The 26,131-nt window shown below is 35.9% G+C and overlaps 1 protein-coding gene across 2 annotated transcripts in view; it reads right to left on the bottom strand.

Moving 5' to 3' along the window:
* The window catches only part of LOC107568633 (homeodomain-interacting protein kinase 2-like), a 113,917-nt gene that overhangs the window by 1,254 nt on the left and 86,532 nt on the right, over positions 1–26,131 (bottom strand). Inside the window, exons 4-13 of one of the 2 annotated variants that reach the window (XM_016254606.1) lie at positions 23,694–23,813; positions 22,217–22,303; positions 17,907–18,091; positions 17,660–17,822; positions 10,905–11,034; positions 9,863–9,984; positions 5,791–5,921; positions 2,784–2,963; positions 2,285–2,605; positions 937–1,184 (exon numbers count right to left, since the gene is read on the bottom strand). In XM_016254606.1, the coding sequence (XP_016110092.1) occupies positions 937–1,184; positions 2,285–2,605; positions 2,784–2,963; positions 5,791–5,921; positions 9,863–9,984; positions 10,905–11,034; positions 17,660–17,822; positions 17,907–18,091; positions 22,217–22,303; positions 23,694–23,813 (1,687 nt within the window). Of the gene's footprint in view, positions 1–936; positions 1,185–2,284; positions 2,606–2,783; positions 2,964–5,790; positions 5,922–9,862; positions 9,985–10,904; positions 11,128–17,659; positions 17,823–17,906; positions 18,092–22,216; positions 22,304–23,693; positions 23,814–26,131 lie in introns of both variants that reach the window. The other variant, XM_016254604.1, reaches the window with a different exon arrangement.

Raw genomic sequence — 26,131 nt, forward strand, 5'->3', positions numbered from 1 at the left:
ATAATGTTGGGAATATTGATTTTGGATGGATGGATAAAAGTTAGAATATTGTTGAAAATATTGATTATATTGTGTTAATTAAGTAAAATTGAAAAAATTGAAATAAATTTGGAAATAATTTTGGGAATATTGATTATATTGGGATGGATGACAGAAAGATAAATAAATAAATTCATTCATAAACATTAGAAAATTGTTGAAAATATTGACCATATTGTGTTAAAAAAATAAAATAGCAAAAATAAAAAATGTATTTGGAAATAATGTTGGGAATATTGATTATATTGTAAAAACTAAATACAAAAAAAAAATTTGGATAAACAATCATTTATATTGTGTAAAATAAATAAATAATGTGTTGAATAAAATTGGAAAAATTCAAATAAAAACATTTGGAAAAATTGTTGAAAATATTAGAATAATAATTTTAAGACAATATAATTAATATTTTAAACAAATATTCCAAATGTATTTATTATGTGACAAGAAAGGGTCACAGAATGATAAAACAAAAATTAATTAATTAGCACAGCTATGTATGAAACTGTTTGCCTATATCAATATAGTTTAGCAGGGCTTAAACAAACTCTAGTTAACCTGTAGTATATACTGTGATTGACTAATTAGAATCAATTAGTATTCCAGAAATGTGCATAATAATGTTTAAAAAAAGTATTGTTTCTGTAAACAGTACTGTTGATCACACTTAAGCTTGCATTGTCATTAAATATCTTCTGACAATTTTTAACAGATCGGACTTGCTTGAATTACTTTTCTTAAGCTGTTTTTATTGCCCATAGATTTTGAAATGCCACATAAATCTATGCTGCATATCAGAGGCTGTCAGTGAACTGTCACTTTAAATTGATGCTTGATTCAGGCTCTGCCAGGTGTCCCTTTTTCTCTGTCAGCTTATCAGCCCTTCCCCTGTCTCACCAGGCAGGAGTCTGTCACACTCTCCCAGATTCGCACTGGTCTGGCTCTTCAGTGGAGGGATGATGATGGTGCGGGGGTTCCCGTTGCTGTAGTTGTCCAGGACAGCGCCTTTGGAGTCGTAGCCGTTGGCGTTGGGGCCATTAGGCCGGGACTCCACAGCGTAAGGGCTGGTATTGCTGGAGTCAGAGTCAGGGGAGTCATGGACCGTCACACAGCTGATGACATTCTTCCTCTGTTTGGATGACGTGCTGTTGAGAAGGCAAAACAGGAAGGTTAGAAAGGTTATTCATGTTGGAGCCAATAGCCTCGTGGGCAGCGTTGCGCTATGGGCGTCCCGAGTTCGAATCCCGGCTCGAGGACATTTCATGATCCCACCTCCCTTCCTGTCAGCTCTGATCTTTCCTATTATAATAAATGCAAAAATGCCAAAAATAAATATATATATATATAAAAAAAAGAAAGTTGATTCATTGGAAATAAAAACTATATAATACACGGAAAAGAAAAAAAAAAGTGAAATTTATGGTATAATACGGCAGCTGTGGTTGCCAGAACTTTACAGTAAATAATGTACATAACTAATAAGAAAAAACTTAACGGGGGATTCTGGGAAAATCTGAAAATGTAACAGTATTTTACATGAAATGTCCCATTCGATTTATTACAGTTATTCACTGTATACAGTAAGGGAATGTACCATTAACCAATACACGTTTTTACTGTTGTCGTATTAAAATTATGATCATTTTTACAGTGTATGTACAATATGAATATTATTTACAATGTCAGCTTTCTAAGGTAAAACCTTCAACTCCCTAGACCACCAATTATTTTCTAAGGCATTATCCAGTATTTTCCCTGAGCTGAATAGGCATTTAAAAGTCTAAATTGATCCTATTTATCTACTCAATAAATGTCCCTGGTCTTATTATATTTACAATGTCAGCTTTCTAAGGTAAAACCTTCAACTCCCTAGACCACCAATTCTTTTCTAAGGCATTATCCAGTATTTTCCCTGAGCTGAATAGGCATTTAAAAGTCTAAATTGATCCTATTTATCTACTCAATAAATGTCCCTGGTCTTATTGCGCATGATTCATCAGTTATTCCACAGAAAGCAAATTGTTTTCATCAAAATGTAATAACGTTCTCCACTTCCAAAATGATTTTGACATAACCAAGCCCACACAGACAGAAAAATATTAAGCAATATCCGAACATGTACACAATCCAATCAAACCCCGATGGATCAAATCAAGTCCTGTCCTACATTATTTCCCACTCTCATTCAAAAATTATGTCACATTACAGAACTGTGCACTGAAATCGCTCGTCCCATTTTTCTGACCTGGTGTTACTGGGCTGTTTAAGGTCGTCCTCCTCATCCGTGTCGCTGCTGATGGTGATGATGCTGACGGTCGGGCTGGGGGTGTCGGGGATGACGATGGTTTGGCGCGGTGGGTTGTGTTGACCGTGGTGGTCTCGAGTGGTGCTACATGCCTGCTCGCCTCCCCACCCCCCTCCTCCACAGGTCTGTGATGGGCCGCAGGTTGAGGACGGGCCGTTCTGAACCACGGCGCACCGAGGGGGGGTGTTCTCCTTCACTCGTTTGGAGCGTTGAGGTGAAGTCATCGGCTGGGTGGAGGACACGTTGTATGCTGACACGTTCCTAAGAAAGAATGAGGTTCTTTTATAAAAGTTTTTAGACATGAAATCATATTTTTTGAACATTTTACCATATTATACCATGGCATTCATTGATAACATATGAATATGACCACCTGATGGCATTCCTTTACCGTGGTAAAACCACAGTTTGTTAATTTTTTATGTAAGGGTTGTCTGACCTGTTGTTCATCTGGTGCTGCTTGTTCTTTTTGGAGGAGGAGTTGTTGTTCGGTGGCTGTCTCATGACATGAGCAACACCCACATTGAGAGGCTGCTGAGACGGCAGGGCGACGTGACCTGCCAATAAGGCTGGCTGTTGCATAATGGGATTGTAATGGCTGCCATGGGGATGTGAATTCCTGAATCAAAACAAGAATAATTAAAGCATGCCCTTTAAAGGCTACTTACATTACCGACAGCATCATTACTCCAGTCTTCAGTGTCACATGATCCTTCAAAAATCACTCTAATATGCTGATTTGGTGCTCAAGAAACATGTCTTATTATTATCAACGTTGGTTGCACTGCTCAATAAATTTTTTCAAGAGTTTTGAATGGTTAGAAATTATACAAGGACAGCATTTTTTATATATATTTGAAATGGAAATCTTTTGTAACAACATAAATGTCTTTACTTTCACTTTGTATTAATTTAATGCATCCCTGCTGAATAAAAGTATTAATTTCTTTAATAATATCTTACTGATGCCAAACTTGAACAGCAGTGTATTTAAATTCTGACAAGATAATACACATAGATATATGAAGAAAAAAAAATGTATGGAATGAGACAATATACATTTACTGACAGTTCAAAACTCTACTTCTATTTTGCTTTTAGAAATGTAATTCTGATTACATTTTTTTTTGGTAGTGCAGAATCTAAAATGTATATCTCATTGATTCAAGATACATTCTCTACAAACTATTCTTAACATTTTATGATATTTTGCTTCTCATGTCAATTGATTGCACCTTGTTTTAAATAATTTACTGTCAACTTGACATTGATTATAAATAGGATTTTTAGTGTCAGAGGCAATGGTCACCAACTTTTTTTATTTTTTTTTTCAAAAATATTTTGATATACCACAGCATTACTTGTCAGAATTAAATACGCCCTACATAGGAACAAACCCTAAATAGCATTTAGATGTACTATCTGCAATCATCAACTAAAATTGTATCTAAATGAAGAATAAATGCAATGCAACATTTGGCCAGAGGGGACAGCAGTGACTGCAGCAAACAGTAGAGAAGCAGAGAACAGAATGAGATCTCAGAGGAGAAATCCCTCTCTGCAGAAAAAGTGACACTTTTCCAACCGGACTGGCTCAGGACTACCAAGCCCTCCGGGCTGAGTTTAAGGCACTGATGAGATAATCTGCAGATATCAGCACACGTTCATCTTGTAATACTTCACCTCATGCAGGACAGCACGACCTGACTCCAATACCCTGTCCTAGCCAGAGACACGCTCCTGCACTCACTGTTCTATTCCAAGAAACCAACAAGAATTCTAAACAAATCCAGAGTATAATGAGTATCAGGTTTAAAATATTCTGTTCCTTCATTCCAAATGAATAATTCAAATGCATGTTGGCTTTGTAGGTGCATTTGCAGACTAAGCAACCTAGATAATTCAATCTGCTTAGTTCATAATCTGGGAGATTATTAAAACCCAGTGTTGCGGTACCAAACTTCCGTGAAATATATGGATCACCAGTCATGGTATCTTAAAATAGATCGGTTGAGTTCCACATGACCCGTTTATAATTAGCATGGTATAAGTATGTTTCGTAAGGATATAATTGATTTTAAAATGCTAATGGAGTCCCTATTAAACATGAAGAAATTGTACCAGATCTGTCTAGCTAAATAAAACAAACTAAAGATGAAAGCTTCTGTGGCATCAACATTTAAATGGAATGGAGAGAAACAGTCAGTTCCAGAAGTAAAAATCTCATTGGTTTTCTCCATAGGGGAACTGATTTTGAGCGATAACTTAAAAACCTTTAAAGACAGACCTACTGTGAGCTAAGAGGTTGTTATTTGAGGGTAAATGCTTTTAGTGAAGCCATCAGCCTACATTATTTCGATTTAATTTTGAAATAAATATGTTCAACTGCAGAAAAATGACATCATCCATAATTCTACAGAGAAATCTCCACCAATCAAATATTCGCAACAAAGCAAATTGTGCCCAAAGAACATTTTAGAACACATTCACTTCCATAAAGCATTGCAGTTTCATACCTTTTTTTGCTGCAAATCAAAGTTTATAATGTTGTGATTCACCTCATATCTGGTTGGTTTAGTTCATAGCATATAACTCCTAAACAAAGAGCTTTTTATAAATCCCTTGGTGAAAAAAAAGAAAGGGAAAAATACTTCTGGAACCAAGGCTGCTGAAAAATTGGGAGGGCACTGTTGCAATCTATTGCAAAAACAATAATGGTTTCTCAAACACTCCCCATCTGCCAATGGCCAGACGAAATGATTGTCTTGCCCTCAAACTCACATTGGTTGAGACAAATGTCCAAGGGCCAGGATGTAGAAAAAAAGCAATGTTTTGAAAGCACCACAAAGCCACAGTATTAACACTTTACTGGGAAATCAACCCATACCGCAAGAAAAAAAATTGCAAAAATTGTACCTTCATGAATGAGTACAACAGCTTGTCACTGGAGCAGTACACTTAAAGGGACAACTTTGTATCTTATCTACATTTTAAAATGGGCATATTAGTACCTTAGAGTAGTAATACTCATAATGTAATGTTTTCTGAGAATGTCCAAATGGTCTACTTACAATAGTTTTGAGCATATTAAAGGGATAGTCCAACAAAAATATTTACTCCCCCCACTCATGTTTTTCCAAACCTGTATGCATTTTGTGGAACACAAAAGAAGATATTTTGAAGAATGTTGGTAACCAAACAGTTTTGAGCCCCATTTGGGACCAACATTCTTCAAAATATTTTGTTTAACAGAATGCATACAGGTTTGGAGCGACATGAAAGTGAGCAAATATGACAGAATTTTCATTTTTGTGTAAACTATACTTTAGGTTAGAACAGAAAAAACCCCAAAAAAACACTAATGGCCTAAGAATAAATGGGCTGCCCTATGTACTGTAGCAAGCACAATAGTCCTCTTTAGCGGTGACGGCATGTTGGTTTCTCACCTCCAGTTGGCTAGAGGCTGCGAGCTGGTCATGGAGTCGGGGATGACGGTGGCGTGTTGAACGGAGGTGTGTGTGAGCTGCTGCCACGCCGGCGGAAGGAGAATCTGTTGAGTACCAGACGGCCAGGCTGGCTGTAGAGTAAGGATGAAGGGAAAACACAGGGTTAGTGTACAGAGGTCAGGAACATCTCCAGCAGAAGGTCGAACATCTACAGATAGTGGAGCTCATGTGATCCTCATGTGTGAGTAGGATATGAACGGCAATAGCAAGCAACAGCGCACGGACTCAGTGACCTCTTGCGATTTAATTGGCGTCAGTGTGAAGACCCCATAACCTGGCACATGAAATCGCAGGGCTGCGGCGCAGCTAAACAGGGCAGGGTACTGCATCCACAGATTTAGAGAGAGGAGAAAAAGGATACGGCTATTTAGAGAAATGACCGCTAGTAAGTGCTAAACTGTGCCAAACAACCACCAAAGGGGTCATTTAGTTATTTAAGACACAGTAGCGTCAGCGTTCGGGCCTAGATTCAAGAGACATCATTTAATGAAATTGTTCTAACAAAATATGAACAGAAGAGATACATTATAAAAAATTTTATAACCCATCCATCTTCGAAGCTAAGTATTCTCTTGGTCTGCAAATGAAGATGTGAGCAGGACGGCAAATTATGGACAGCATAAAAGATCTCCCTCTGGAATAACAAAAAGATTGTGCCACTTTCGTTGGAACTTCATTCATTTCCCTCCCTCGATTCCTTGGCACCGGTATCTAGATGACGGCCTCAGATGGGGCCCTGCATACTGCGTACGGCCTTGGCTCCTGCCTATAAAAAAGATAAGATTCTGCCTTAATAAAGAGATGTGGCATCTCCCAGGCAGTGCGCTGATGTGTTAGACATTTTCCAAATCAGCTCCGACTTTAATTAAATTCAGGGGCCCCATTCAGAGGCTTTGTGAGGAGCTGCTTTGTATGGTGGGTGAGGAGTGCGGGGAGTGCCAGGCATAATTTGCCCAGAGATGTGAGCTTGAAGAAGAGTGTCTGCAGCCCTAATAGTTTAATGCAGCTTTATTGATTAGCAGTTTAATGTACAACTAATGAATTGTTTCTTTAATACCCTTTGCACATCTATTTACCAGTCCATCGGTATGGGCCACAGCACTCGCACATATAAGGGAGGGTGACGGGGAAGAATGAAAACATGCTTTTACGATGTTTGAAAGGCTGTGATAACACATTTAGCATTGTAAGAGAAGTGAATCTTGGCATTTTTCTGGAATTTCAGCTATTTAACGTCAACTTTCTGGAGTGCACTGGACTGATATTATTAGAGCGATAACAAACTATAATCATCCTGTCACTCATTTGTTTTGTGTTTTATCAATTTTGTTATAAAACAGTTTTATTTTTATTAAAATTTTCTTCATTTTTAAATTTTTATATAACTAATTATTTAATAATTTTATAGAATATAATTATTTATTCATTTTATTATTTTAACCTCACAGTAGAATGAATGAATGAAAATGTTATAATCGACAGGAGAAACTGGAACTGGAACGTTTTATATTTGATACTTCCTTTAACTTCAGCAAAATAAAATAAAATATTAAATAAAATAAGAAATATTTAAACCTGAATTAAGAAAAGCATAAAGATTTTGTTTTAGAAGCACATTTTAGCATAAAGAAATCCTAAACATTCAGCAGAAAGAAAGAAATAAAGAAAGGAAGCTGACCTGAGAGAAACTAGATTTTTTAGTTACTTTTTATTTGAGCTAAATCTATAAACTGATTTAAGAAAACACTTTATGTCAGCATAAAGAAAGAAAGAACACTTACACTATCATTTAGCACCTCATTTAATTTTGCCTGTTGCACAAGGCCTAAAAGTGCATATTTTGAGTATGTCTCAACACCTCTACATGCTTTTTCCACCCATGACAACAGTGACACGAATAATTTCATCAGAACTCTCCAAAGCCCTTTGCCTACATTCCTGACACTTTGCATCCTCCTTTCTCACTCTGGGTTAGGTTGTGTAATTGTACCGTCTGGCCTGGAACGCTAACACAGATAAGATTAGAGTTTTCCATGCAAGGCCATCTCTGCAACGACCCCCCTTGCAGCTTTTCTGCCCTCGCGGAGTGAAAGCCTTTTGTCACCCCCGGGGCTCCGAAAGCACCACTGCTCCCGCAATTGTTTTTGCATTTTCTGCATTCCTGTTCCAGATAAAGGCCGAGGCCTTCTAGAAACCCACTCCACTGGCACCAGGAGTGATGTGGTCTGGCTGATTGGGTTGAAGGGGGGAGAATGGGCAGTTGAGGCCCTGAAGTAGTGATGAACAAGTATCCCCATCTGCCTTTTCCAATGCAGCGCTCCGATAATCACCAGTGGAATTTATGCACAGGTTTTCCTGAACGCGAGGAACAATAACGATGCATTACTATACTTAAGCAGTTGGGTAGAGCCATGAAACACCAACACAAGCAAAGTAAAACATTCTGCAGACAACTTACAATTAACTAAACGATCCTGAACCTTAATATCCTAGTAAAAATAAAACATCCAGTCTAGCTTTCAGTATCCATAGACGTCATTAAAATAAATAGTTCACTCACTCATCATTTACTCACCACAATAGCCTATTGTTTCATAATAGTATGACTTTCTTTCGAAACATTCTGCAGACAACTTACAATTAACTAAACGATCCTGAACCTTAATATCCTAGTAAAAATAAAACATCCAGTCTAGCTTTCAGTATCCATAGACGTCATTAAAAGAAATAGTTCACTCACTCATCATTTACTCACCACAATAGCCTATTGTTTCATAATAGTATGACTTTCTTTCTTCAGTGGAATAAAGATGAATGGAGACTGGAGCTTTTAAACTGATTGCAAAAACATCATAAAAGTGGTTCATATGACTCGTGCGTCATATTTCAAGTTTTCTTAAGTCATATGATAGCTTTGTCTGATAAACAGACCAAAATGTAGCCTGTTATTTGCTGATGGTCTTTTCCTCGAATGAGCTGCTGTGACTCATTCCGGTCAAATTTGAACTTCGATTTGTGAATGAATCATTCAGACGGATTTTGTGAACCGAATCAATTGATTCATTGATTTGATTCAAGAGAATGATTCATTAATTCTTTGCTGAAATATTGCTGCTTCTCTCATAAACATGCTATAACGGATATCAAGACATTAAAAATCAACTTAAATTTTGGCCTGTTCCTCGCATAAAGCTTCAGAAGATTCGGAATGAGTCACATGGACTAATTTTTGATACTTTTATGGTGTTTCATTTGTCATTTTGGAGCTTCACAGCCACAGTCCTCATTCACTTTCATTAAATTGAAAAGTGTAAACAGAATATTGTTATAAATTTTATGTTTCACAGAAGTCAGTCAGTCATACAGGTTTAGACCACAAGTAAATAATTCCCATTTTTGGCTGAAACTTTCCTTTAAGCAGTAGAGTCTTCAAAAAGCAATAAGAGCTCAGCTCAGCTCAGCAAAACCGAAAAATGTTGTGGATAAATGACAAATTAGCTAAATGCCTCTGAACCTCGTCACCCTGTCTCAAATTTAAAAGCCGTCTGGGCCCTGCCTTGCGGCTCCAGAGGATAGACAAATCCCTCAGCATCCACAGACCTCATTTAAAGCCAACCTCAGTCTTGCTCATCAAAGCATGACTTCCTCTAACTCCAGGAAAGAAGCACAGTTGCCTGGACCTTAGTGGAAGCAGGAAAGCAAACCATCAGTGGGATAAAATCTCCAGTGGGGAAAGACAGGTCACTCCAGTCACTACAGTAGAGCAAACCAAGATAAATCCAACCAGGCTTCAATTAATCTATTGGCCATGAAATGAGAGTGTCTTCTCAATTTTGTCGAAGGGAAAGTGAATTATACTTATATAATTAAAACAAAGTAGGTCATGCTAATTGCTCTTCGTTGGAGCCAAACTCGGATGTAATTGAGATTTTGGGAAAGGCTGAGGGGTGTAATTAGTTTAGGAAATGTGGCTTTGTATTGCTATGGCAATGGGGGCAATGTCTGGCTATACCTGTGTCAGAAGGCCCGGCTGGATCTGTAAAGGTTGGGCACCGGGGGCCTGTGTTACTATGGGAACTGCATTATCCATCCGCACCGAGTAGCCAGTGTGTTTGGAGGGTGAAGCTTGCAAACCTGGGAAGAAATAACAAGGAAACACCATTAGTTGACAAAATGTAAGAAATAGCTCAGTCAGAAATTTAAATTCTGTCAGTATTTACTCATTTCAAATGCATATGACTTTTAAAATAATCTTTACACAGCTCAATGAGTACATAAAACATTATAAAAGTCTCATGAAAGTAGCCCATAAAATTACACTACTGTTCAAAAATATTATTTTTATGTTACAATAAAAACAGGGCTGTTGTGAAATATTAACACAATTCAAAATAATTGTTTTCTATTTTAATATATTTTAAAACTAAATTTATTTCTGATATGGCAAAGCTGAATTTTCCTATCTTTGTGGAAACCAAGATTTTTTTTTTCAGGGATCTTAGATGAGTAGAAAATTAAAAATAAATATTTTATGAATGTCATTACTGTCACTTTCGATCAACTGAATGCATCCTTGCTGGATAACAATTAATATATATTATTTCTATTATATTAATTAATAAAATCGTACTGACTCCAAACATCTGAATGGTTTCGAAGCTTTCTGTTATGAACCGATTAAAACTTACATTTTTCAGTTTGAATCTTGATGCAAGTTTCTGTGAAATATTACTTATTACTGATAATCACATAAATCTGACTTCAGAAGACTTGGAATATAGCAGTACCAGTCTTATGGACCATTAATATGATACTATTTGCCTTAAGTAGATACTATGAACTGCTGCTATATGGAAAGAAAGATATACAGTAAGTAAAAATTCTTTAAAAACAGAAATGATAACAGAAAACAGGTTTCAAAAGACCTTAGGGTGAGTAAATAATGACAGAATTGCAATTTTTGAGTAAACTAGTCCTAAAATATAATATACAGCTAAGCTGAACCTATATATCAGGAATATCAAGGGTTTCGTATAAATTAAATTAGCACTCACCTTGGAAGCCAGGTGGGCAGACGATGAGGGCCTGCTGGAAGGGATCGGGTCGGGCAGCGCAGAGCTGTGGCGCACCGGGTTGGAGGTTCATTGTCCTGGGGGCCACGGCAGCCATGGGGGCCGCAGAAGGCTGGTAGAGTGCAGATTGGTAATTTAGTATGGAGACATCGGGATTGGTAAGGGAAAGGGTGGCACTGGTGGAAGAGGGAGCCAGGTTGGTGGCCTAAAGGAACCGATGGGATCAAACGAACAAACAAAGACAAACAAACAAAAGCATGAGAAAGTGGGTGTGGCAATTGGGTGGAGCAACAATGAAGGATGAGGGTCAACATTTCAAATAATAGCAAATGATAAACAAACTCCTTAAAAATATTTATTGATATACAGGATGGATGTACAAAAATGTTAGCTGATGAAAACTGCAGGCAGCAAGCACAGGAAGCATGTTTCGTGTTCAATTTGGAGTAATGTCTTAGAGCGAATACCATAACACTGTTCTGCAACTTCAACTAAAATGCTTTATTAGCTGTTATTGTGTGCAGACAGCATTAGGGTTCAGGCATTTTCTATAAAATGACTTATTGAGCGTAAGGACGGAGGAGGTGTGAGAGCTTCAATCGATGCTCTTGTGTTACAGTCTCCATCAATGCTAGGACCCTTCAACTCATTGAATTTGCTCAGTCTCATTAGCAGCAGATAATGATCCCTCTTTGCGCTAAAGCTATGATTAAATATACACACAGATCTAACTGGTGAGGGGAGAGAAAATCTGTTCTTCAAAGCCTATGCAGTAGATTTCCCCTCCAATGCTTTTTAATCCGGCCTGACTGCAGCACATTCATCTGTTTATTCATCTATCAATGTGGAATTTGCGCCGTCTAGGAGGTTTGATGAACGAGGGAACTCCCTTCTCCTACATCTAGAACGGTGAACCGAATGTACTTCTCATAAGAATCGTGCAGGTCCTTCCATCATAGTCACTCTCTCTATATAATGATAACACAAGACAAAAATATAGCCAGAAGTAAAAATATGAGTGCGGTAACATCACCAGAGAGATGGAAAGGGCGTGATTTCTGCTCTAAATGAAAAAGAAGATCCGAGCCATGGCTTAGTAGTTAAGTGTGTATGCTCCAGTATCAATATTTTGAGTTCTAGAGCTCAATTGGGAAAAGTGTGAGTTTGGCCTGCTTATGGTTGCATGCATCTATTCAGAAGGCATGGGCGCAGGCTTAGCAGTCTGTGCACATGCTAAGACATTCACAATGTAGAGCCTTAGTGCTAATATAAGAAATGTGGGTTTGAATTTGGCCTGTTTATGGTTCCATGCGCCCTATTCAAAACTTCCAAATCTAAAAAAAAGGTCTGAGCTATGGCTTGGCAGTCTGCATACATGCTAAGACATTCAAAATGTTGAGCCTTGGTGCTAATATAAGAAATGTGGGTTTGAATCTGGCCCGCTTTTGGTTCAGTTCGCCAATTCCGAACTTGCAAAACTAAAAAACAGTCCGAGCTATAGCTTAGTGGTCTGTACGCATGCTAAGACGTCAACATTTTGAGCCTTGGTGCTAATATAAGAAATGTGGGTTTGATTCTGACCTGCTTTTGTTTCCAAGTGCCAATTCAAAACTTATCAATATAAGACAATTCATGGCCTATTCATGATCCCATGTGTCTGTTTAGAACTTCTAAAACTAAATCAATATTGAATGCTTCTAAAACAAAGCTCAATTTTTGGAATCAGGGTTTGAGTCTGGCCTATTCATGGTCTCATGCGCCTATTCAGATTTTTCAAAACTAAAAAAAAAATGGTCTGAACTATGGCCTAGCGGTCTGTGCACATGCTAGGACATCAAAATGTTGAGCCTTGGTGCTAATATAAGAAATGTGGGTTTGAGTCTGGCCTGCTCTGTTTCCCATACGCCAATTCAAAACTTTCAAAACTGAAAAAAGGTCTGAGCCATGACTTAGCAGTCAGCGCATATGGTCCAACATCAATATTTTGAGCTTTGGAGCTCATTTGCAAAAATGTAAGTTTGAGTCTGGCCTATTCATGATCTCATGTGCTTGTTCTGAATTTCTAAAACTAAAAAAATGTCTAAGCTATGGCTTAGGGGTTCATGCACATGCTCATGCACATGGAGCCGATATAAGGAATGTAGGTTAGAGCCCCTTTCTTTCCACATGTCTTCCTGTAATATCTCAGACAATAAAAAGGCACAAAAATCACAGAAACACAAGGTCAAGGGTCAAGTCTGAATAGGTCTTTTCCATGCGCATTTCCATGTAAAATGCCTGTCATTTCTTCTAAGATATGGACAAAATTGAACAATACAACAGACAAAACTATGGCTTAGGGGTTCATGCACATGCTCATGCACATGGAGCCGATATAAGGAATGTAGGTTAGAGCCCCTTTCTTTCCACATGTCTTCCTGTAATATCTCAGACAATAAAAAGGCACAAAAATCACAGAAACACAAGGTCAAGGGTCAAGTCTGAATAGGTCTTTTCCATGCACATTTCCATGTAAAATGCCTGTCATTTCTTCTAAGATATGGACAAAATTGAACAATACAACAGACAAAAAAGATGTGCATAAATGCTGACACACCATCAAAACCTGTTCGTTTAATAGAGGCTAGTGTTATTTACTTTCATCTGTTACCAAAGCAATACAGTTTCATCTCATGCCACCGCTAGTAATTATAGACTTTTCATTAAGGTTTGTATGGGGAGAATTCAGTACAGCGCTTTTCATTTTTCATTTTCCCCGTTTAACAAGGCCGACGAGCACCAGGGGAGAGAGTTAATCAATACGCCGCCATGGCATTCATCACACAAAATAAACACTTCAGCCTCACAGCTGGCTAATGCTACACAAGCTTTCCCTTCGATCACATCGAATGCCCTACACAACGTTCTTCTCATGACGTTAGAGAGAAGCCGGAATGCTATAACATTACAGCCCTATGACTTTTTGACTTTAGACATGTTTATTCGAAGAGGAAAGTCACGGTTTGAGCCGATCCAAGAACTCAAAATGAAGGCATTATGGGATTCATGCCTGGCCCTCTGTCAGCAGTTTAGACAAACGCTCCCTGGTGAAGCTAAACTGCACTGAGGCAAAACAGGAGGAAACAAAAGGAGAGAAGGAAACAAAGTGGTGCAATCCTTAAGGCTGCAAAGTAGTAAAATGCAAGCCAAGCAGGAAGTAGAGGCTGTCATGTTGTTAATCAGCACATTGTGACAGAGGGCTGCAAGGCTGGAAACACACACACACACACACACACGCAGCCCAAATGGCCCATGATATGACAAGTGTTCTGTCCACTGAAGGAAGTCATCCGATACAGCCAGTGGTCAATGGGCCAATGCTACTCTAATTTCTTTGGATTGTCCCACTGCAAATGAGTCTGTGCATGTAATACAATTAATTATCTGCAGCTTTAAGAGAAACTGAACTAGGGATCGTTTTAACAGAATTCAAATAAAGTTTAACATCACTATAGCTTGGTGCTGTGTGCGAAACAAAAGGAGAGAAGGAAACAAAGTGGTGCAATCCTTAAGGCTGCAAAGTAGTAAAATGCAAGCCAAGCAGGAAGTAGAGGCTGTCATGTTGTTAATCAGCACATTGTGACAGAGGGCTGCAAGGCTGGAAAAACACACACACACACACACACACACACACACACACGCAGCCCAAATGGCCCATGATATGACAAGTGTTCTGTCCACTGAAGGAAGTCATCCGATACAGCCAGTGGTCAATGGGCCAATGCTACTCTAATTTCTTTGGATTGTCCCACTGCAAATGAGTCTGTGCATGTAATACAATTAATTATCTGCAGCTTTAAGAGAAACTGAACTAGGGATCGTTTTAACAGAATTCAAATAAAGTTTAACATCACTATAGCTTGGTGCTGTGTGCGCTCTGACCTGCAGTAGCTGTAGTTTTGAGGTTGAAATGGCATAGAAATTACTTAATAAATGAGCAAAAATAAACAAAAATCAACTTTTCATGATGTGCTCAAAAATGAAACTGGTTCATACTCCACAAAAATATTAATGTTACTTTTTTTTTAGTAAAACATCCAAACATCCATAAAATTAAAAAGATTTACTTGAGAAGAAAATTTTTATAATTTAGCTTGTTATAATCACAACATTTAACACAGTTTAGAGAGGATTATGTTTAAAATAAGAGATCTTTATTTGTAAATTATTGTTTATGATTTATTTATTTATTTATTTTTTACATTCCTTTAATTATTGTTTAAGGATTTTTAAGAAATAATATTTTATGGGTAATTTTATGGTTCAAATTTATTATTATATATATATTTTTTTTTACAAATGTCAGCTTTTTATTTAAAAGTTATTAGTTACATATTACAAATAGTTAGTAATGTAAAAATTTAAATAACACTTAACTATTAAATTTAATTATTTATGATTTATGATCATTTATTTAAGTACATTTAGTTAATTTTCATTTTCCAATTCATTTATGTTGTTAAAAAATATTTAAGGACATCTTTTACTGGAAATTAAGACAAAAATAATTTATTTTTTCTATTTTATTTTTTTTTTGCAAATGTTTCATATACTATAAACTATTATTTACAAATTACAAATATTTAATTATTTACATATTTAAATGATATTTAAATATTTATGACCTTGTAATTTATTTAATTATATTCATCATCTTCATTCTCAAGTACATTTAACTTGATGATATATGTGGTGCATTATCTTATTTTCTTTTTAAGGGCTAGTGTTATTTACTTTCATCTGTTACCAAAGCAATACAGTTTCATCTCATGCCACCGCTAGTAATTATAGACTTTTCATTAAGGTTTGTATGGGGAGAATTCAGTACACCGCTTTTCATTTTTCATTTTCCCCGTTTAGCAAGGCCGACGAGCATCAGGGGAGAGAGTTAATCAATACGCCGCCATGGCATTCATCACACAAAATAAACACTTCAACCTCACAGCTGGCTAATGCTACACAAGCTTTCCCTTCGAAAGCATCGAATGCCCTACACAACGTTCTTCTCATGACATTAGAGTGAGACCGGAATGCTATAACATTACAGCCGAATTACTTTTTGACTTCAGACATATCTATTCGAAGGGGAAAGTCACGGTTTGAGTCGATCCAAGAACTCAAAATGAAGGCATTATGGGATTCATGTCTGGCCCTCTGTCAGCAGTTTAGACAAATGCTCCCTGGTGAAGCTAAACTGCACTGAGGCAAAACAGGAGGAAACAAAAGGAGAGAAGGAAACAAAGTGGTGCAATCCTTAAGGCTGCAAAGTAGTAAAATGCAAGCCAAGCAGGAAGTAGAGGCTGTCATGTTGTTAATCAGCACATTGTGACAGAGGGCTGCAAGGCTGGAAAAACACACACACACACACACACACACACACACACACGCAGCCCAAATGGCCCATGATATGACAAGTGTTCTGTCCACTGAAGGAAGTCATCCGATACAGCCAGTGGTCAATGGGCCAATGCTACTCTAATTTCTTTGGATTGTCCCACTGCAAATGAGTCTGTGCATGTAATACAATTAATTATCTGCAGCTTTAAGAGAAACTGAACTAGGGATCGTTTTAACAGAATTCAAATAAAGTTTAACATCACTATAGCTTGGTGCTGTGTGCGCTCTGACCTGCAGTAGCTGTAGTTTTGAGGTTGAAATGGCATAGAAATTACTTAATAAATGAGCAAAAATAAACAAAAATCAACTTTTCATGATGTGCTCAAAAATGAAACTGGTTCATACTCCACAAAAATATTAATGTTACTTTTTTTTTAGTAAAACATCCAAACATCCATAAAATTAAAAAGATTTACTTGAGAAGAAAATTTTTATAATTTAGCTTGTTATAATCACAACATTTAACACAGTTTAGAGAGGATTATGTTTAAAATAAGAGATCTTTTTTTGTAAATTATTGTTTATGATTTATTTATTTATTTATTTTTTACATTCCTTTAATTATTGTTTAAGGATTTTTAAGAAATAATATTTTATGGGTAATCAGGAAAAATTCAAATTTATTATTATATATATATTTTTTTACAAATGTCAGCTTTTTATTTAAAAGTTATTAGTTACATATTACAAATAGTTAGTAATGTAAAAATTTAAATAACACTTAACTATTAAATTTAATTATTTATGATTTATGATCATTTATTTAAGTACATTTAGTTAATTTTCATTTTCCAATTCATTTATCTTGTTAAAAAATATTTAAGGACATTTTTTACTGGAAATTAAGACAAAAATTATTTATTTTTTCTATTTTATTTTTTTTTGCAAATGTTTCATATACTATAAACTATTATTTACAAATTACAAATATTTAATTATTTACATATTTAAATGATATTTAAATATTTATGACCTTGTAATTTATTTAATTATATTCATCATCTTCATTCTCAAGTACATTTAACTTGATGATTTATTGTGGTGCATTATCTTATTTTCTTTTTAAGCTCATTTGTTCATTTTAGCTTACAGGGTCTTTTTTTTTTTTTTTTTTTGCAATTTTGACCCAGCTATTCAGAAACTTACATGACAAAAATAATTTTTGCACTTTACAAAGACTAAAAAATATCTAAAATGCCAAACGTAGGGGTTATAGCTGTGGTTAACCTATCATAACTTTAACTTTATTTAAGAACAATATAATGGGACGTGGCTAGTTAGATGTGTGTGTGGATACTGACCTGGCTATGCACAGTGTTAAGCTGGTTGTTGAAGGTCATGGTGAGATTGGTGGAGGTGCTGGGGGCTACATGTGTTATAAAGGGCGTCTTGCTCTGATTGACTGTATCGTACATGTTCACCCGACGCTTGCAAATCTCCATGTTCTGGAAGCAGGATTTGACGCTGCAAGAAAAAAAGACATGGTCAGCGATCTAAACCTGATTTGATAAAACTACATAACCCTACTGTTGGTGTAGTTCAACTGACTGTGTGCTGTGTGGGAAGTCCAGCAAGTGTGTCATTGTGACAAAAGGGTGGTTGAGTGTCTCTATGGGCATTATTCTCTTGTCTGCGTCGATGGTTAGCATCTTGGTCAGCAGGTCAATAAACTCCCTTCTGTCTGCTTTCTCCGCCAGCATGTCGCTGCCCTCCAAGTCTGTGGTCATATTCACCTGCACACAGCAAAAAGAGAAGATTAGAGTGAGAAATGAGAGGGAGACAGACTGACCGATGTACAGAGACCAACAAGTACTTTAGGAATCCTCAAACAAGGTTAACCAGCTCTTGCCTTTTTTTTTATGTAACATTGACTAACTCATCACCATGGAATCTGAGCCCAGAGAATTCCTCAGAAAACAAAAGAATTCCCAAAGAATTCCATTGAATTTCACATACTAAAAATAATAATCACAAGGTCAATCAGCACAGAAATTGTAAAAAAAAAAAAATGCTGTAATGCTTTAATGCAATATTAAAAAAGTTAATATTTGTAAATGCACTGGACAGTGATAATCCATGAACATAGGCGGCAGGGTAAATTAGCTACCATAATTGCAGAACAAATCATCCTTAGTAGTCAAATGAGTGTTGAATGCGAGCCTGGGTGTTCCCAAATGATGGAATCTGTCAGCTGTATCTTCTGATCCAACTTACATCTTGCAGCTTTTGTAAATAATACATGTGAGTATTTGTGTGTGAATAACTCCCACAGTGCTTGACGTGTACAACTCTATTAATATACACAGGTCTGTCAGTCAAAAAGTGTGTGCATTCTCAGAGGACAGCGATAACCTTTGTGATATTCCCAAATATTTGCCCTCACATTTACAGATATTTACTTAGGAACGCTTCAGATGTCAGACCAGATATGATAAAACAAAAAGTAAAATCAATTTAAAAATATATTATATTATATTATACTAGTATATACAAATGAATATATGAAAAGAAGCGAATATAAATTAAACAGACATGGAAAAGGACTTTTTAAATATGACCTTTATATTACAAAGAAATACAGTGACCTGTAATATATAATAGAAAAACATAATATAATATAATATAATTAGTGCTGTCAAACGATTAATCGCGATTAATCGCATCCAAAATAAACGTTTTTGTTTACATAATATATGAGTGTGTACTGTGTATATTTATTATGTATATAAATACAAACAATGCATGTATATATTTAAGAAAAATATGTTATGTTTATACATTAAACATATTTATATACAATATAAAATATAATAATATAAATATATAAATGTATATACATGTAAATATTTTCAAAATATATAATGAATGTGTGTGTATTTATATATATATAATAAATAAACACAATACACATGCATAATATTATGTAAACAAAAACTTTTATTTTGGATGTGATTAATCGCGATTAATCGTTTGACAGCACTAAATATAATTTAATATAATATAATCTGTACACTGTAAAAAATAAGTGTAATTTTAACTGTAAAATTTTGTAAAAACGCTACGGGAAAAAACTGTTAATAGGTTAACAGTAAGCTCCCGTACTATATACAGGGAAAAACTGTAAAATATCTAATCAGACATTTCATGTAATTTTACACTGAAATGCTGTTAATTTGACAGTTTTTAGAAGTAAAAATAAAAAAATCAATGTATAATTTACAGTCAAAAACTGTAACCTGATATTCCCAGAATTCCCTGCATGACACTCCACATTTGAAAGTATTTTGTTTAAATAATCATGTTTTTTTTAATAGTTTTTGTTATTAGTTATGTATATTTGGGCTTTATGTTACATCTTCTGTTGTTTAATGAAAGTTTAATGCATTATTTAAGTGTCATGTGTGTTACCATGATGGTGTTTTGTGTTTGCATGAATGACTCTGTGCACCTTCTATATATTAGTTTATACTTCTGCTTGTGGCGAAGCTACTTGTGATGAGCTTTGATTCTTCATGTGGCTTTCTCCTTTACCACCTGCATTATTATGGTGGTTGTCAGTGTGTTAAAGGTACAAAACAGATTTTAATAGCAGTGTGCATTGTTGAATTTACTGGTTTACATTCAAATTTTCTTGTTTGTAAATTACAGTTTACAGTTTTTGGCCGTACATGTGTTTACTGTTTTTCCTGTATCTTTTACAAAATTATTCTGGCAACCACAGCTGCCAAAATTATTTTGTAAAAACGACAGTGTACATACAATGTATATGAAAAGAAGCAAATATAATGAAATATTTACTAAATATAAATTTAAAAAATGCAAACATAAAATACAAAACCACAGGGGGGAAAAAAGTTTAAAAGATTATTCAAATTATTCTAAATTAAAAAAAAAAAAACAGTTAAAATTTGTTAATGAAAATCAACCCCTGGGACATAAAAGTGCCTGTATTTAAATAACCATGCTTTTATTGTCTGATAGGATATTTTGCCAAAGGTTAAAAGCAGTGCAGCAGAGCGTTTTTTAACATTTTTATTGGGAATCCCTGTCAGAGATGGCTAATGCATTTTTCATACTGCCATGCTGTTTATATGTGGCCTAACCTCCCCGAGCTATCAGATAAATCCCGGTCCACTTTTATGCATGCTATTTTAGTCCTGCTCTCTCTCTCTCTGTTTTCCATCACACTGCCGCACAATAAAGAAATAATCACTAAACGCGAGGAAAAATAATCATTCAGGATGTAGAATATGAACTGCAAGCGAAGGGAGTGACTGCATAGCTACCATACACAAATCTTGCAAAAACAGTTACGCACGCACACTTAGTGAACTGTCTCTTGAAGATGATGGAACAGAGAACAATCATTCTTCTTGCTCTCCATTTCACATCTGACTGATGTATTTAAATCGGTTGAATACACAAGTGCTGTATCTCTGAGTGCAACAATTTAAAGACATATCATGAGACAGCTGTGCAGATGTTCCACATACAAACTGACAAGTGCTGCAACAGTAGAAACAGAAAACACACACACAGAGAGAGATGTGCATATTCTATGTTCTAAAGATTTCTTTAGCATCTAAACTATTATTTGTTGAGTAAAGGTGGCTTATTTGTTTATAGACAGACAGACAAGACTAGATAGATTTGCTTGTTTGTTTGTACATTTTGTATCATATTTTTTTGATGATTATTATTATTTGTTTATTTTAACAATTATTATTGTTATTATTAATAATAACAATTTGAAATCAAACAAATTAACAATAATAATAATAATTATTATTATTATTATTAATTTTGATACTCATTTTATACTCAACTCATTTTTATTTGATTGCTATTAAATAATAATAATGATAATAATTATTATTATTATTAGGTTTATTTTCACATTGTTTCTGTTTTGTTTTATGATCAATGATTTTATTTTTTATGATTTATTATGAAATAAATAAATAAATAAATATTAATTTAACTCATAACTCATATTTATATGATTGCTAATAATAATCATAATATAAAACATATTATAATAATTAAATTATTATTATTTTGTTTATTTTCACATTCTTTCCGTTTTGTTTTATTATCAATGTTTTTTTCTGCTGCCTTGTACCTTCCAGCTTATCAAAGATACCCCCTATCTTATTGAAAAAAATACTTTTTTCATTCTTTTATGTTAATGAAGTTTACTGTGTACTACAATAAGTGTACTAGCCAGTGCAGTAAACTGGACTACAGAGCAAGTCAGTACTTAGATCATAACACCAGAGGACCTGACCTGAAAATGAGGCTCTGATGTAATTCTTGTAAAACAAGGGTGTTGTGAAGGACATGAGCATGGATACATTATAGATTAAGTGTATCCAAGCATAAGCATATTTCCATGAATTCATCTGAAATTGCTGTGAATTAGATCAGCCGTTTTTATCTGATGAACTGGGATGGAGTCTGTTCTTATGGGAAAAATCCAAATTGAGGTTTGCGTCATTGTTGGCAAAAGCGTGACCCGGCCCGTCCAGACATCTGACGACCGGCCGGTGATGAGGCGTGCGGATTTCAATAACTCGCAGAAGGCAAAAGGTCATAAGTCATGTGTCTTATCACTGAAGAGCTCCAAGGGGAATAAGGTTCCCATGCACCATTGTGCTTTTAAGTCATGTCCTAAGTTACATAACATCAAAGTTTTCTGCGTAACAGAGGTGTGAGTATTACTGGAAACTTGCCATACAGAGTTGGAGACAAAACATTTTTGAGGGTGAGGGAGGTTATTATTAGCCATGAGCCAGATTTCTGCTCCTGTTGAAGCTGAAGCAGGTTTTGTGGTACGAACAAAGGTACGAAACTCCTACCTGTGCCATATCATCAAGGCAGTTGAAGATGTACTTGCGAGCTTCTTTAGATTTGATCCCTGTCTCTGCCTCATGGTCTTCAGGTGTCTGCAAATACAAACAGGAATACTATCAGCACTATCCGGATTCATCTTTCAAGATGGCTCCACTTGAAACCATTTTTATAAAACACTGGAGAAGCACTTTCAACATCAGGAATAAGCCGAGAGAGTTCATCCACAAATGAAACTTTGTTTACTCACTTCTCATGTTGATTTAAACCTGTATGACTTTCTTTCTTCTGTGGAACACGAAAGAAGATATTTTGCAGAATGTTGGTAACCAAATAGTTTCCAAACAGTTATTTTTTTGTCCATACAATGGAAGTCAATGAGAACTGAAACATTATTCAAAATATCTTCTCTATGCAGAAAGAATTGCATAGAGGTTTGAAACAACATGAGTGAGTAAATGATGATAGACCTTTCATTTTTGGATGGACTTTTACTTGGAGGAACATCATGAAACATTTCAAATCAATTGGGAAAAGTAAAAACATTTAGAAACCCACAGTAAAGAAAACTCACTCATGAGACATATGCTGAAGAGTTCTGCTTCTTTTCATTTTCTCCTGAAAATAATCTCAAATGTGTTTCCTATAGACGAGATCTCAACACACTCTCAAACTGTGCTCAAAAATACCAAATTTGTAATCAAAACAAGTCAGAGATTTCAATATAAACTTAAATATTTCTCAATCCCTTTCAAGTCCAAATTATTTGGGCTATGCTATCCATATTAATTTTAAGTCAACAGTATGTTTTCTTTTTTTATAGAAACATCTGAGGCAAAGTTGACGCTTAAACGGAACATAACTGAAAACTCCATTAAGATTCCTGAACTATGAAAGATAAAATCTTATCTCTGGGAAGTACTTGACATTGGGTTGAGTATTTCTACAGTCCAAGACACAAGCATTGAGGGCCAAGGGGGTATTGACTATGTAGGAGGATACGTTTTTCTAGTTTTATTGGATCTGTATCATATATATGGGGGGTTAGGAATGCAGCTTGGAGTTGCATTGGGGTTCAATAATATCAAAGTTTCCCCATGTGAAGCTTTGCAAAGTTCACCAAAAGTTAATCTAGAGGGAAACTCTATTGACTATGGGCAACCAGCCACCGGCGCAGTAAGGATGGGGGAATGTGGAGAGAAACAGATCAGAAAGGGACGGAAGAATGAAAGAGGGAAGAATAAGAACGGGACGTTAAGCAGGATTTATCCCACGTCGCTCTGGTTGCCAAGTCCTCACACAAAACCCATTTAGTTCGCATTAGCCTCTTGGTCTGTTTACAGGGTGTAGTGGATGCATCAATTTAACTTAGTTTAGAGAGTGAGCGAATGAGAAAGAAAAAAACCATTGTCGCTGCATATTATATGCGAACCAAGTGAGACTAATTAAGGAAGTGAGAAAGAGAAACAGGGTGAGGGAGTTTACCTTCAGTCTCCATAGAGGATAGGTGGAGTCAGGGTCTCTGTTGAAAAACCTGGTTGTTTTCGTCCCTGCGCTTAACAGATACTCTGCTGGCAAGCCTTGCGTTTGAGAGATGTACCGGATCTGGTGGAGGACATAAACACAGGCAATAGGAGATTTACAACTAACGTCACACATTAGGTGCTGGATATTCACTACTTAGACATGTACACTTGGAAAAGGGGTTTTATATATAAAGGTTTAATAACCATAGACATACAGTCACAATGCAAAGTCAATTTAATGAAACTAAGCTATAAAAACGAATCATAAAGAAACAGTCATAGTATTAAAAATGACGAAGTCAAAATTATTTTTTTACAATACATTTTTTCTGTTAAATATCCTGTTTGACTTCTGATTGTGAAAGTAAAATGGGCTGCAAATTGCATTTTATGTTGAAAATAAAATAAAAAATAAATAAAATGAAATAGAAATAAAATAAAATGAAATAAAATTTAATTAAATTAAAAAGTTTGGAGATCTCTGACCTGCAAATTTGTATAGTGAAGACATTTAACTAGCAGATGAGCTAAACATCGTAGACTGACCTCTTGGTCCAACACAAAGTATGCAAATTTAATATTGCAGGAAATTGGAGCAGATTTTGTAAATGCATTCTATTTTGAATGTATTATTAATTTATTAAAAACAGAAATGTTAGAGCCTGACATCAAAGTCTTCAAAACGTCAATGCATATAACAAATAGAACACAAAGTCTATAGTCTATAGTATGTATATAAAATAGTATAATTTTCAGTGCTGGGTAGTAAGTGATTAGATGCAATTCAAAAATATAGTACTTGTAATTAGATTATATTACCTTTTAAAATGCTCATAATCAAATGACAGTTGCTATTACATATTTGTTAATAATAAAATTATTATTATTATTCTATATTTTTTTCAAGGTCTTTTCTACGACATACACGTCTAAAAGTACAGTAGCAAAAACAGCCTTTAATTCTAACGATCAGGGTGGAAATGAAATGTCATGAAAAATGAAATGATTCTGGTGCAAGAAACCCTGACTAATATTGTAAGCGGACTTCTGGGAAAAGCAACAGTGAGCTGCATTAAAACAGACTGATGACATTTTGTCTGCTCAAAAACATATCAGTCACTTGGCTGCCACGTTGATGACACAACTTCAACATTCCAGCATTAGAAGCCGAGTAAACAGCATCTGTGATGAATGCTGTCACCATGAGACTGATTTCCCCTGCCAAACCCTCTTTTTACAGGTCTGTCCGGGTGCCGCAATTACACAGAATGCCATTCACACACCTGAAAGACGAAAATACAAGAGCTTGGCAGCCGAAGGAATCCACAATAATAAATTCATCTCTTCCACAGCCCCTGCCAAACGGCCAATCTCGTATCCTGAGACCGAGCTCATAGCTGCTCAAGAGACCTTGATCAACGCATTTGGCTCATTTACCGTCTTGTGAAACAGAATAGCAGATTTTTTTTCCATTCACTTTTTGAGGATTCTTGCTGGTGATTTCAAAGTGCTGTAATTAGAAATGAGCAGCAAAGACCGGAAGTAACTTCTCAAGTTTTGCTTTCAAGTGAAAATCAAAAGTAAACAGGGAAGCCGAGGTGAAATGCCATGAGTCCTTAACATTCGATTGCTTCCAATCACAAGACCTCATAAATGCACCAAATGAGGGGCTGAAAAAATCCTATTACTCTGTAGTACACAGAAATGGTGGGAGACAAATCTGCAAAGTCCTTTGCTGTGTTTAAGAGCTTGTTAAAGACGGGTTTGGTTTGCTTAGAGCTAGAACATTGGCCCTGGGCTGTTCCATGAGGCCAGAATAATTTTTTTTAAGAGAAGGCCTCGCTGTAGAGCTCTGGATCTGGGCTAATTGGGCAGTTTGTGGCATGTGTCCAGAACTACAAAGGGGCCAGAGAGAGATGAAAGTCAGAGAGACGACAAACACACACACACACACACACACACAGCACTTCAGGAGAGCTGAGAGAGCAGGGGCCCAGCCAACAGTCAGATTTGTTTTCTCTCTCTTAAAGGTGGGGTAAGCGATTTTTCAAAAACGCTTTAGAAAACTGATTCGGGCCGAATAGCAAAACAAACTTGTAGCCAATCAGCAGTAAGGGGCGTGTAGCGAATTTAGCTCAACGACAGGAAATATGAATAATTAACCATAACTAGTTATAATTAACTATTCATATTTTAGATCCACTGTAGATATTTAGCTGACCACTCAGGGTCAACCGTCTTGTCAATTCTAAGAACGTTAATTTCCTGGTTAAAGGAAATAACTTTCTTACTGTACAATTCTATACGTTTGTAACGTAAATCTGCATGATTATTGACTCCGGTTATGAGTAAACAATGAACACGTCAAGTGTGAAACAAGTAAGGTTTTATTAACTA

The sequence above is a fragment of the Sinocyclocheilus grahami genome, unplaced genomic scaffold (assembly GCF_001515645.1).
Source record: "Sinocyclocheilus grahami isolate Dianchi unplaced genomic scaffold, SAMN03320097.WGS_v1.1 scaffold1265.1, whole genome shotgun sequence".
Lineage (NCBI taxonomy): Eukaryota > Metazoa > Chordata > Actinopteri > Cypriniformes > Cyprinidae > Sinocyclocheilus > Sinocyclocheilus grahami.